The sequence below is a fragment of the Pseudophryne corroboree genome, chromosome 6 (assembly GCF_028390025.1).
Source record: "Pseudophryne corroboree isolate aPseCor3 chromosome 6, aPseCor3.hap2, whole genome shotgun sequence".
In the NCBI taxonomy this organism is placed as follows: domain Eukaryota; kingdom Metazoa; phylum Chordata; class Amphibia; order Anura; family Myobatrachidae; genus Pseudophryne; species Pseudophryne corroboree.
This window is the reverse complement of record NC_086449.1, coordinates 590792255-590806890: the sequence shown is the minus strand read 5'-3', so window position 1 is coordinate 590806890 and position 14636 is coordinate 590792255. Positions and strand designations below refer to the sequence as shown.

General features: G+C 46.1%; 1 protein-coding gene across 2 annotated transcripts in view; it reads left to right on the top strand.

The window, feature by feature from the left end:
- The window catches only part of CFAP43 (cilia and flagella associated protein 43), a 265732-nt gene that overhangs the window by 188768 nt on the left and 62328 nt on the right, over nucleotides 1-14636 (top strand). For both annotated transcript variants that reach the window (XM_063927999.1, XM_063927998.1), the window contains one exon: nucleotides 6165-6272. In XM_063927999.1, coding sequence (XP_063784069.1) covers nucleotides 6165-6272 — 108 coding nt within the window. The remainder of the gene's footprint in view (nucleotides 1-6164; nucleotides 6273-14636) is intronic.

Here is a 14636-nt window from a genome sequence, read left to right as displayed (position 1 = left end):
AAAATGGGTAACAAAACACAAAGGGGGGTATTCAAATGTTTGAAAAGTCAGTTGGGAGTCTAATAGACAGGAAAAATCAGACACCCAACCAACTTTTCAAACATTTGAATTCCACCCAAAGTGTAGCATTTAATTGGGGGGATTTCAATTGTTTGAAAAGTCGGTAGGGTGTCCGTTTTTTCCTGTCTATTAGATAGGAAAAAGCAGACACCCAACTGACTTTTTAATCAATTGAATACCCCCTAATAACTGAAAAACTATTATTCATATTAAGACATTTCTATGTCAGTATTCAATTAGCTGCGGTCCACCGAGTCTATCCGAGTCTATCCCTTGTTTCTCTATCGTCCTAAGTGGATGCTGGGGTTCCTGAAAGGACCATGGGGAATAGCGGCTCCGCAGGAGACAGGGCACAAAAAAGTAAAGCTTTTACCAGATCAGGTGGTGTGCACTGGCTCCTCCCCCTATGACCCTCCTCCAGACTCCAGTTAGATTTTGTGCCCGAACGAGAAGGGTGCAATCTAGGTGGCTCTCCTAAAGAGCTGCTTAGAGAAAGTTTAGCTTAGGTTTTTTACTTTACAGTGAGTCCTGCTGGCAACAGGATCACTGCAACGAGGGACTTAGGGGAGAAGTAGTGAACTCACCTGCGTGCAGAGTGGATTTGCTGCTTGGCTACTGGACACTAGCTCCAGAGGGACGATCACAGGTACAGCCTGGATGGTCACCGGAGCCGCGCCGCCGGCCCCCTTGCAGACGCTGAAGAGAGAAGAGGTCCAAAATCGGCGGCTGAAGACTCCTGAGTCTTCATAAAGGTAGCGCACAGCACTGCAGCTGTGCGCCATTTTCCTCTCAGCACACTTCACACAACAGTCACTGAGGGTGCAGAGCGCTGGGGGGGGCGCTCTGAGAGGCAAATAAAAACCTTATTAGAGGCAAAAAATACCTCACATATAGCCCACAGAGGCTATATGGAGATATTTAACCCCTGCCTAACTTCAAAAATAGCGGGAGACGAGCCCGCCGAAAAAGGGGCGGGGCCTATCTCCTCAGCACACAGCGCCATTTTCTCTCACAGAAAAGCTGGAGAGAAGGCTCCCAGGCTCTCCCCTGCACTGCACTACAGAAACAGGGTTAAAACAGAGAGGGGGGGCACTGATTTTGGCGATATTGTATATATATAAAAGATGCTATAAGGGAGAAACACTTATATAAGGTTGTCCCTATATAATTATAGCGTTTTTGGTGTGTGCTGGCAGACTCTCCCTCTGTCTCCCCAAAGGGCTAGTGGGTCCTGTCCTCTGTCAGAGCATTCCCGGTGTGTGTGCTGTGTGTCGGTACGTGTGTGTCGACATGTATGAGGACGATGTTGGTGAGGAGGCGGAGAAATTGCCTGTAATGGTGATGTCACTCTCTAGGGAGTCGACACCGGAATGGATGGCTTATTTAGAGAATTACGTGAGAATGTCAACACGCTGCAAGGTCGGTTGACGACATGAGACGGCCGACAATCTATTAGGACCGGTCCAGGCGTCTCAGAAACACCGTCAGGGGTTTTAAAAACGCCCATTTACCTCAGTCGGTCGACACAGACACAGACACGGACACTGAATACAGTGTCGACGGTGAATAAACAAACGTATTTCTCATTAGGGCCACACGTTAAGGGCAATGAAGGAGGTGTTACGTGTTTCTGATACTACAAGTACCACAAGAAAGGGTATTATGTGGGAGTGAAAAAACTACCTGTAGTTTTTCCTGAATCAGATAAAATAAAATGAAGTGTGTGATGATGCGTAGGGTTACCCCGATAGCAAATATTGGCGTTATACCCTTTCCCGCCAGAAATTAGGGTACGTTGGGAAACACCCCTTAGGGTGATAAGGCGCTCACACGCTTATCAAGTGGCGTTACCGTCTCCAGATACGGCCGCCCTCAAGGAGCCAGCTGATAGGAAGCTGGAAAAATATCCTAAAAAGTATATACACACATACGGTGGTTATACTGCGACCAGCGATCGCCATCAGCCTGGAGATGCAGTGCTGGGTTGGCTTGGTCGGATTCCCTGACTGAAAATATTTTATTCATGTAGAGCATTTAATAGGATGCATTCTATATATATGTATGTGAGATGCACAGAGGGATATTTGCTCTCTGGCATCAAGATAAGTGCGTTGTCCATATCTCCCAGAAGATGTCAGGGACACGACAGTGGTCAGGTGATACAGATCCCATACGGCAGATGGAAGTATTGCTGTATAAAGGGAAGGAGTTATTTGGGGGTCGGTCCATCGGACCTGGGGACCACAGCAACAGCTGGGAAATCCAACCTTTTTTACCCCAAGTTACATCTCAGCTAAAAAAGACACCGTCTTTTCAGCCTCAATCTTTCCTTTCCCATGAGGGCATGCAAGCAAAAGGCCAGTCATATCTGCCCAGACATAGAGGTAAGGGAAGTAGACTGCAGCAGGCAGCCCTTTCCCAGGAAAAGAAGCCCTCCACCGCGTCTGCCAAGTCCTCAGCATGACGCTGGGGCCGTGCAAGCGGACTCAAGGTGGGGGGGTAGTCTCAAGAGTCTCAGGGCGCAGTGGGATCACTCGCAAGTTGACCCCTAGATCGTACGAGTATTATCCCAGGGGTAAAGATTGGAGAGTCGAGACATCTTCTCCTCGCAGGTTCCTGAAGTCTGCTTTACCAACGGCTCCCTCCGACAGGGAGGCAGCATTGGAAACAATTCACAAGCTGTATATCCAGCAGGTGATAATCAAAGTACCCCTCCTACGACAAGGAAAAGGGTATTATTTTTCCACACTATATTGTGGTACTGAAGCCAGACGGCTTGGTGACACATAGTCTAAATCTAAAATGTTTTGAACACTTACATAAAAGGTTCAAATCGAGATAAAGTCACTCAGAGCAGTGATAGCGAACCGGAAAAAAGGGGACTATATGGTGTCCCTGGACATCAAGGATTACCTCCATGTCCAAATTTTGTCCTTCTCATCAAGGGTACCTCTGGTTCGTGGTACAGAACTGTCAATATCAGTTTCAGACGATGCCGTTTGAATTATCCACGGCACCCCGGGCCTTTTTACCAAGGTAATGGCCGAAAAGATGTTTCTTCAAAGAAAAAAGGCATCTAAATTATCCCTTACTTGCACGACCTAAAAAGGGCAAGTTCCAGAGAACAGTTGGAGGTCGGAAGAGCACTATCTAAAGTAGTTCTTCGACGGCACGACTGGATTCTAAATATTCCAAGAATCGCAGCTGTTTTCCGACGATACGTCTGCTGTTCCTAGGGATGATTCTGGACACGGTTCAGAAAAAGGTTTTTCTTCCCGAGGAAAAAGCCAAGGAGTTATCCGACCTGTCAGGAACCTCCTAAAACCAGGAAAGGTGTCTGTACATCAATGCACAAGAGTCCTGGGAAAAATGGTGGCTTTTTACGAAGCAATTCCATTCGGCAGATTCCATGCAAGAATTTTCCAAAGGGATCTGTTGGACAAATGGTCAGGGTCGCATCCTCAGATGCACCTGCGAATAACCCTGTCGCCAAGGACAAGGGTATATCTTCTGTGGTGGTTGCAAAAGGCTCATCTATCGGAGGGCCGCAGATTCGGCATACAGGATTTGATCCTGGTGACCACGGACGCCAGCCTGAGAGGTTGGGGAGCAGTCACACAAGGAAGAAACTTCCAGGGGGTATGGACGAACCTGGAAAAGTCTCTTCACATAAACATTCTGGTACTAAGAGCAATCTAAAATGCTCTAAGCCAGGCGGAACCACTCCTGCAAGGAAAACCGGTGTTGATTCAGTCGGACAACATCACGGCGGTCGCCCATGTAAACAGACAGGGCGGCACAAGAAGCAGGAGTGCAATGGCAGAAGCTGCCAAGATTCTTCGCTGGGCGGAGAATCACGTAATAGCACTGTCAGCAGTGTTCTTCCCGGGCGTGGACAACTGGGAAGCAGACTTCCTCAGCAGACACGATATTCACCCGGGAGAGGGGGGTCTTCATCCAGAAGTCTTCCACATGCTAATAAACTGTTGGGAAAGACCAATGGTAGACATGATGGCGTCTCGCCTCAACAAGAAACTGGACAAGTATTGCGCCAGGTCAAGAGATCCACAGGCAATAGCTGTGGACGCACTGGTAACACCTTGGGTGTACAAATCAGTATATGTGTTTCCTCCTCTGCCTCTCATACCAAAGGTATTGAAGATTATACGGTGAGGAGGAGTAAGAACAATACTAGTGGCTCCGGATTGGCCAAGAAGGACTTGGTACCCGGAACTTCAAGAGTTGGTCACGGACGACCCGTGCCCTCTACTTCTGAGAAGGGACCTGCTACAACAGGGTCCCTGTCTCTTTCAAGACTTACCGCGGCTGCGTTTGACGGCATGGCGGTTGAACGCCAGATCCTAAAAGGGAAAGGCATTCCAGAAGAAGTCATTCCTACCTTGATTAAGGCAAGGAAGGAAGTCACCGCGAAACATTATCACCGCATTTGGCGAAAATATGTCGCGTGGTGCGAGGATCGGAGTGTTCCGACGGAGGAATTTCAACTGGGTCGTTTCCTACATTTCCTACAATCAGGATTGTCTATGGGTCTCAAATTGAGATCTATTAAGGTTCAAATTTCGGCCCCGTCAATATTCTTCCAAAAAGAATTGGCCTCAGTTCCTGAGGTACAGACTTTTGTTAAAGGAGTACTGCATATACAGCCTCCTGTGGTGCCTCCGGTGGCACCGTGGGATCTAAATGTAGTTTTAGATTTCCTCAAATCCCATTGGTTTGAACCATTGAAAAAGGTGGATTTTAAATATCTCACATGGAAAGTGACTATGTTACTGGCCCTGGCTTCCGCCAGGAGAGTATCTGAATTGGCGGCTTTATCTTATAAAAGCCCTTATCTAATCTTCCATTCGGATAGGGCAGAACTGAGGACTCGTCCGCATTTTCTCCCTAAGGTGGTATCAGCGTTTCACCTGAACCAACCTATTGTGGTGCCTGCGGCCACTGGCGACTTGGAGGACTCCAAGTTGTTGGACGTTGTCAGAGCCTTAAAAATATACATTTCAAGGACGGCTGAAGTCAGAAAATCTGACTCGCTGTTGTTACTATATGCACCCAACAAGTTGGGTGCCCCTGCTTCTAAGCAGACGATTGCTCGTTGGATTTGTAACACAATTCAACTTGCTCATTCTGTGGCAGGCCTGCCACAGCCTAAATCTGTTAAGGCCCATTCCACAAGGAAGGTGGGCTCATCTTGGGCGGCTGCCCGAGGGGTCTCGGCATTACAATTCTGCCGAGCAGCTACGTGGTCGGGGGAAAACACGTTTGTAAAATTCTACAAATTTGATACCCTGGCAAAAGAGGACTTGGAATTCTCTCATTCGGTGCTGCAGAGTCATCCGCACTCTCCCGCCCGTTTGGGAGCTTTGGTATAATCCCCATGGTCCTTTCAGGAACCCCAGCATCCACTTAGGACGATAGAGAAAATAAGAATTTACTTACCGATAATTCTATTTCTCGGAGTCCGTAGTGGATGCTGGGCGCCCATCCCAAGTGCGGATTATCTGCAATACTGTACATAGTTATTGTTAACAAATTCGGGTTATATTGTTAAGGAGCCATCTTTAAGAGGCTCTTTCTGTTATCATACTGTTAACTGGGTTTAGATCACAAGTTGTACGGTGTGATTGGTGTGGCTGGTATGAGTCTTACCCGGGATTCAAATTGCCTCCCTTATTGTGTACGCTCGTCCGGGCACAGTACCTAACTGGAGTCTGGAGGAGGGTCATAGGGGGAGGAGCCAGTGCACACCACCTGATCTGGTAAAAGCTTTACTTTTTTGTGCCCTGTCTCCTGCGGAGCCGCTATTCCCCATGGTCCTTTCAGGAACCCCAGCATCCACTACGGACTCCGAGAAATAGAATTATCGGTAAGTAAATTCTTATTTATAGTAATTTTACATAATGGATGGCCAGAAAGAAATACAATAGATATGTTACAACAATTGTCCATAGTGAAAGAATAATCAAATAGAAGCCTCACTGGTTTGCAACTGCGTACAGCATTAACTACTGAGTTACAGCTGACAAGTGGGTTACACAATTGATGGGATAACAAAAAAAATATCTTCTACTCTTTATACTGGACAGGAGGAACTGAAGATAAGAAATCTTCTACTGTCAGTTCTCATTGAAGATGAGATAAATACCAGAGCAGCACAACTAAACTATATACTGGGCACAAAACGGAAACAGAAGGTGAGAGAAATATCTACATTTGTATTTAATGCAGACCTGTTATATCCTCATAAACTGGTTTATTTTACCACTTGCCTGGCATGGTCGCATCAGATGTGACCATGCCTGCAAGTGCTCTATCTGACCTGGTCGCACAGGATGCAACCAGTCAGATAAACAGTGTTAGCAGCGGCAGGGAATGGAAACTTCCCTCCGGAAGGTCCCTCTGCCTCCCTGCACTCTCCCCTGCTGATTGCCGTGCTGCCGATCATTGCTGGTTGGTCAGCACGACAGGACCCCCCACCCCCAGCGGCTGCAGACAATAGCATCCGCTGGTAAGTGTAAATCATTGTCCCCAAGCCACCCCCAGACCCCCCCCCTGTGTACCTGGCAGCTGTCCGGGCTTCAAAAACTAAAGTCGCGATGATCGCAATGTTACCGATGGTCGCAATGTTCCCGATCGATATTCCAATGTTTTGGGGGGAAATTTTTTTACAAATAAAATGTTTTTATTTTTTTAACTAAAATTGTTTTGGATAGGGTTAAATTCATGTTCTTCACCTAATTCACTCATTTTAAAAAAAGACAATTTCTGAGCGTTTTTGGGGGGGAAAAATCGTTAGTTAAGTGGTTAAAATATGAAATCTGAGTAACATGTATTTAATGCAAGGGGCTTATTTAAAGTTAGATGTTAATTTTTGTGTGTAAAATGTACATTCCATACTGTGCATGTGCACAAAAAATACATACACATACATCAGCATATATTACTTTTTTATATATAGCTGACTTAGATCACCTTCTGTCAGGAGAGACTGAATGGGGAAGGGTAATGAATGCTGAGCACAGTGAGGACATGATGCCATAACTGTGACAATCAGAAGTGGATACACAAGCAGACACACCCTTTTAGAGAGGCATTTTTTGCTGGAGGACTGTACTACAATACACAGTATTGATGATGAAATCCTGCAGCATTATCTAGCCATCAGGGGTGTTTTAAGCGTGCATGATTCTAGCAGGCCTCTTCCTCTCTAGCAATGAGTAGACTCTGGCTTTATGGTAGAGTCTTCTGCGCATGTACAGGTCTCTGGGAACATGGTGCCCACACCTTGTTCACGGGGAACTTTTCTATTGTGCATGTGCAAATCCCCATGAAAAAGGTCATGGCAGCCATTTTCCCAGTGATTTATGTCTGCAGGACTCCGGAGGGGTAAATATAACTATATCGTTGCAGGGTGTGCGGGGTGGACCCCTGTGAACCCAATGGCACCACACACTTGCACCATTATAGATATGTCTATGCTAGCTATTCTGATTGACTGACTGTGTATTGATCAATCCAGTTGATAGTATTTAAATCATTAGCATTGCGGCTATCAGTATTGGGATTAGAGAGGAACGGTGTGTCCTGTAAGAGGAAGGAAAGCCGGCATCAGTTGGAAATGGACAGGTGACCTGTGCAATGAGTATGAAATCCATCGGGTCTACCTAAGTCACGGCTCAGTCGAAAATGTTCTCTGAATAATAACCTGGGTCCAGTGACCCAGGAATTCAACACGGGTAGCTACCAGGGTCGGTCTCGGCAGCCGATCCAGGTCCTATTAAATGCCTATGGAGGACCGGCTCACCACTAACCCAAACCAGTGTGCCGTGTGGACGAGGTTTCAAGCCAATGTGACACGGCTTGAAACAGTGTTTAGTTACCTGGGTAGGACTCAGGTTTTTAGTTGAGAAGAGGTTTTGGACAAAGACATCTGTGGTCATTGTGTGTTCAGCAAGACATACTGTAGGGAGGTCTAAGGCAGAAAACCAGGTGACAACAGCTGGATATTCTGTCTCTGAAGAGCAAGAAAATTACTGGCTGATGACACAGAACCTCAGAGATACAAAAATTGTGTGATTCCTGATTTCAGCCACTAGAGATTTAAAAAAGTTATTTCTCCGGCAGGGTCCACAGGTTATCCACAGGATAACATTGGGATATGATGAAGCGACAGTGGATTTGCACCAATCGGTCAAAGCTTTTCGGCCTCCCAGCATGCAACGGGCCGGTCCATATATCCCCGCCTCCTGGCTCAGACTAATCAGTTTTTTTGTTTGGTGCGGCAGGAGCCGGACGATGGTCAAATGGGCTGCTGGTTTTTATCAGCCATAAGCTTTATTTTATTTTTATAGTCTTACTATTTTTTTTGAGTGATCTTTCTAAAAAGCATCTTATACGTATCTTAGAAAGAGTCGCTCCAACAACTCTCCGCCGGGCCGCGACAACGCTCACCCACGAGTACAGTGCTGTTTCAGCGGGTGTCTGTGTCGGATATACTAGCAGGTCCAGCAGACGTTACCAGGCTGTGGCCGGAGCACAGGGAGAAGGTAAGGCATTGGTTCTGCTTAGAGGGGGAATACGGACACAGCTGCACTACTTTAAGAGGAGACTACCAAACAGTCGCTGACGCAGCTGCCACCTTGGGTGCACCAGTTCTAGCCCTTAGGGATCATAGGCTCCAGGAGTAGTATGAGGCCGCGATCCCTAGGGTTGATGTCAGCAGTGGGGAGTCAGATGCTCTCCTGGTCGCCCCTCCCACTGGTTCATGACCAGTTTCCTCCGAGTCTCCCGCCATGAACTGTTTTCCCGCTTCCGTCTGAGATGCTGTGTACTAAGGGACCCAGTCGCAGCATAGGCGGCTGTGTGATTGGTGCGTCAGTGTTCACTTGGGTGTCTGTGTTCACTATAAGTTCACGGAGCGGCAGTGTACACTAATAGTGTCTGGATCTACTTAGCATTCGCAGACGTATTGATCGATCCTGGAAGCAGGATAAGTCTCCCTGTATCCCACCCTACTGAGTATAGGTTATACAGCACTAAGTCTCTATCTACCTTTTGAGTACAATAGTTGGATAAGTGCATAATGCATATGAGTCTGATAATATTACTGTGGTTTCTTTCGCTATGCATCTGAATACGGTTAAAAGTTTTATAAAGTAATGCAGTAATAGGTTTCTCCTCCATACTCGAAATGTATCTGTAGTTGATTATGTGCTCATATTGCTTATTATACTAATGTATAACATGTGACTGACTGCTAGTGTGATTGCTGACTTTACTATAATTCTGTCAGTTTTTTCTATCTATTCCAATCCTCAATGCTGGTTTATAGCAGGGTAGGTTCGGATTGTATGTCACGTTAACGAGTCTTAAAGTGATTACAGTCACAAACTGTGTAGTACACTGTGTAAGTGTTGGTTATTTATCATGTCTAAGAGCGGCAAAAGTGAGGAAGATACACTCACAGCAACACCAACACTAATATCATGTTTGTCTTGCAAAGCTGGGTTAACTTCTCAGGATCTGGTTCAGGATGGTTTGTGTGCAAATTGTTTTAGCTTTCACCAAGGTCTTTTGAATAGTACAAGGCAGATACATGTGGAAGTTGATCCCTCTTGGGCTATGTTTGCACAAACATTATCCAGTATAGCTGAGTAGATAATTCCAACTTCTGTACCAGGAATAGGTTACACGATAAACCCTTACATGCAGCTTCCCACCTGCGGTTTATCACTTCCAGCAGTAGCCTCTCAAAAGAAACAGTCTAAAAATCCAGTGGTAAGTAAATCTACATCTTCACAGTCTACACATGTTTCAGATGAGGATTCATCAGAGGATGAAGGCTCATTAAGCTCTGGTTCTGCATATGAAGAGGAGGAGGTAGGCCTCAGCTCAGTGGACATAGCTGAGTTAATTAAGGCAATGAAAGCCATTCTATCCTTAGAAGAATCAGCAGAGCCTGTGTTAAAATCCAAGGCACCTGTGTTTAAACGTCCCAAAACAGTTAAGACAGATCAGCTGACGGAAATCATAGAAGAGGCTTGGACTACGCCCAGTAAGAAGTTTAGAATTCCTAGGAAATGGAATTCCAAGTATCCTCTTCTAGCTGGGGATTGTTTAAAGAGGGAGGTGGCCCCCAAAGTAGATACATATGTTATTCGATTATTGCGAAAATCTACATGACCTCTGCCTTCAACATCATTAAATTATGTCACGGATAGGAGAGTGGATCATTTAAAAAAAAAAAAAATTCCCTGTCTGGGGCAGTCATAAGACCAGCCATGGCTTCAGCTTGGATGGCAAAAGCAGTGGCTGCCTGGGCTGATGAATTGGAAGGAGATCTTTCAATGGAATCTAGAGTGCAAAAATCCCATATGGCACATATAACACAGGCTGCGATGTTCTTGGAAGAAGCAGCTTTGGATATGGGTACAATTGCCTCCAGGGCATCAGCTTCAACAGTAGCCGCTCGCAGAGCAGTTTGGCTACGTACATGGAAAGCGGATTCAGAATCTAAAAGGTTTTTGGAGTCTTTACCTTTCTCTGGAGATATTCTTTTTGGTAAAGAATTGACAGATATTTTGGAGTCAGAAGCAGACTCCAAGAAAGTAAAGTTTCCTTCCACATACAAATTCAAACCTAAAGTTCCAGCTTTATGGCCCTTTTGGTCTCAAGGAAAAGCTAAAGGGAAAAGTCCCAATACAAGAAGTCTGGTAAGACTAAAAAGCATTGGTCTACCAGAGGACCGGTTGGTAAAACAGAAAATAAGCCATCAGCCTGATGGTGCGGGCCTCCACCTGGGGGATTCCAGGGTGGGGGGCCGACTTCTTCAGTTTGCTCTGATCTGGCAGCAGTCTACAACAGATGCCTGAATGCAGGAAGCCGTATCTCTCGGTTATGCATTTTGCCTTCAAGAAACACCCTCCTCGAAGTTTTTTTTGTACCAGCCTGTCTTTAGTAGAGACAAAGGCCAGGGCTTTGCAAGAGGCAGTTCAGAAATTGCTTCAGTCAGGGGTAATCATTCCAGTTCCTCCTGCACAACAAGGACAGGGTTTTTACTCCAACCTGTTTCTAGTTCAGAAGCCTAATGGGTCATTCCGGCCCATACTCAATCTCAAAGTGCTGAACAAGTACATTTGGGTACCTCGGTTTCATATGGAGATTTTACGTTCCATCAATTTGGCAATAGAGCCGGGGGAGTATATGGTATCCCTGGATATCCAGTATGCTTACCTACATGTTCCTATAGCACTGTCCCATCAGTGTTATCTCAGGTTCGCTATCCTTCAACAGCATTTTCAGTACGAGGCCCTACCTTTTGGGTTAGCCATAGCCCCCAGTGTATTTACCAAAATTATGGTGGTAATGGCAGCTTATCTCCGGCAGCAGGGGATAAGAATTTTTCCATACCTCGATGACCTTTTAATTCTGGCACAGTCTCAGGAATTGCTCCTGTGTCATCTGCAACAGACAATAACGTGTCTGCAGAAGCATGGGTGGCTCATAAATTGGGCAAAATCGTCACTTGGGGGCTGTACTGGATTTAAGCCTTCAAAAAGTATTTTTACCTCTGAACAAGATATCAAGTTCAGTTAAGGATTCAGGAGCTGCTAAACAGTCATAGGGTATCCATTCACGCAGGAAAGCGTGTAATGGGATTGATGGTGTCAACATTCCACATGGTGGAGTATGCTCAGTTCCACTCGAGGCCTCTGCAGTATCTGATCCTTGCCAAATGGAATAGGGTTTCATCAGATGATAAAAACGCAGACTATGGTCCTTACGGTGGAAGTAAGGAGGTTGTTAGCCTGGTGGCTACAGACATCCCATCTGGACAACGGGAGACCCTTTTGGATATCAGATTGGGAAATTCTGACTACAGATGCCAGTCTCCAGGGCTGGGGAGCAATGTCTGGAAGGTTTTGTTTCCAGGGGCAATGGACCAAGGAAGAAGGTTGCCTGCCAATAAATATATTGGAACTTCGGGCCATATACAGGGCACTGATTCAGGCAAAGCACATCCTTCGGGGAAAACCAGTTCAGATCCGGTTAGACAAGGCAACGGCAGTATTATTATCCTTTATTTATATGGCGCCACAAGGGTTCCGCAGCGCCCAATTACAGAGTATATAAACAAATAATCAAAACAGGAAAACAGCAACTAAATAAACATAGCTACATCAGCAGATGACACTGGAATAAGCATCAGGTGTCAGAAGACTGCTGGAGTTGATGCAGTTGAAGATTATTAAAGTAAGAGAAAGGATAAGCACATGAAGGAAGAGGACCCTACTCGTGAGAGCTTACATTCTAAAGGGGAGGGGTAGCAGACGGGTGACACAGACGCGGTACATAGAGAGCGTGGAACAGAGGGTTAGGAAGAGATTTGGCTGGGTTTGGTGAAGAAGTGGGTCTTGAGAGCCCGTTTGAAGTTTTGTAGAGAGGTGGAGAGTCTGAGGGGGAGAGGTAGGGAATTCCAGAGAATTGGAGCAGCACGTGAAAAATCCTGGAGGTAGGAGTGGGAGGAAGTAATCAATAGGCAGGAGAGTCAGCGTGCATTAGCAGAGCGAAGAGGACGGGTGGGAGTGTAAGGGTAGATAAGGTCAGAGATGTAAATGGGAGAGGAGTGGGTGAGGGCTTTGTAAACGAGTGTGAGAAGCTTGAAATGGATTCTGAAAGGGAAGAGAAGCCAGTGAAGGTCTTGTAGGAGATCAGTAGCATACCTCAACCATCCGGGAGGAACTCACAGCCAAAAAGCTATGAAGGAGGTAAGTCACACACTAAAGTGGGCAGAACTTTATCATCCAGCCTTGTCTGCAGTGTTTGTTGCGGGAGTCCTAAACTGGGAAGCAGATTTTTTCTCAGTTGACACGCCATTCAGGCAAGCGAATGGACTCTACACCCGAAGGTCTTCCAGACTCTAGTCGACAAGTGGGGGTTTCCAGAGATAGATCTCATGGCATCCCATCAGAACACAAAGTTCTCGCATACGGGTCAAGAACAAAGGATCCCAGAAAGATAAAGCAAGGAAAGAGTGCGACGATACTAATAGCTCCGGCTTGGCCCAGAAGACATTGGTACACAGATCTGCAGAGAATGTCGATGGATGCCCCATTCCCGCTCCCTCAACGTCCAGATCTACTGACATCTGGATTGACTGTCTTTGACGGCTTGGCTCTTGAGACTTCTATCCTGAAGTCAAGAGGATTCTCACAACAGGTAATTCAAACAATGCTCAGAGCATGGAAACCTTCCTGAGCTCGAATTTATCACCGAATTTGGCAAACCTATATTCATTGGTTCAGTGAACGGAAAATAGACCCTAGGTCTTTCAGAGTTTCCAGGGTCTTAGCTTTCCTTCAGGTAGGAATGGATAAAGGTTTGAAGGTGGCTTCCTTGAAAGTGCAAGTGTCAGCATTGACTGTATGGTTCCAAAAGAAAATTGCCAATTTACAGGATGTGCATACTTTTTTCCAGGGAATGCTGCGCATTCAACCTCCTTTTGTTCCTCCTACAGTGCCTTGGGACTCAAGTTTAGTCCTAAAGGCACTTCAAGTTGCCCCATTTGAGCCACTTAATAAAGTGGATCTTAAATGGTTGACAGCTAACGTTCTCTTTCTACTGGCCATAGCGTCAGCTTGAAGAGTATCCGTTTTAGGGGCATTGTTATGTCGTCCTCCATTTCTGATCTTTAATCCAGATAGAGCAGTTCTCAGAACTAAATCTGGGTATCTTCCCAAGGTGATGTCTAAATTTCACCTTAACGAAGAAATTGTAGTCCCAGCTTTCCAGGAACCGGGCCTTTCTGCGGGAGATGCATCGCTGGACGTGGGTCGTGCCTTAAGGTTCTACGTGGATCGTACCAGTGGATCAGAAAGACAGATTCTCTCTTCATTCTCTACGAATTTCACAAGAGAGAATGGTCTGCTGCTAAGCAGACACTGGCGAGGTGGCTTCAGATGACTATTTCAGTAGCATATTCTCACGCTGATCTCCCTGTTCCGGATAATGTCTCTGCTCACTCAACTCGTAAGGTAGGTCCATCATGGGCAGCACAATGTGGTGCTTCAGCAGAACAGTTATGAAAGGCAGCCACATGGTCTTCCATTAACACATTCATTTTCATTAGACATTATGCCGTAGATACCTTTGCCTCTCAGGACGCTGAATTCGGGCAAAGGATTCTCCTGCCCAATTAGGAGCGTCCCCACCACTAAATTGCTTTGGGAAATCCCAATGTTATCCTGTGGATAACCTGTGGACCCTGCCGGAGAAATATAGGTTATGGTAAGAAATTACCGTTGGTAACTGTATTTCTTCTAAGTCCACAGGGATCCCACCCTGAGGCACCTGATTTGAGGATCCTTATACTCACTAACCTCTTCCTTCTTGTATGGAAGGGTGTGCATGTGTGTTCTTCTCGCCTGATTAGGGCTATCTATGATGCTCCTGCTTTAAGCTTTGGGAAAACAACTGATTTGTCTGAGCCAGGAGGCGGGGATATATGGACGGGCCCGTGGGTGGCCGAAAAGCTTTGACCGATTGGTGCAAATCCACTG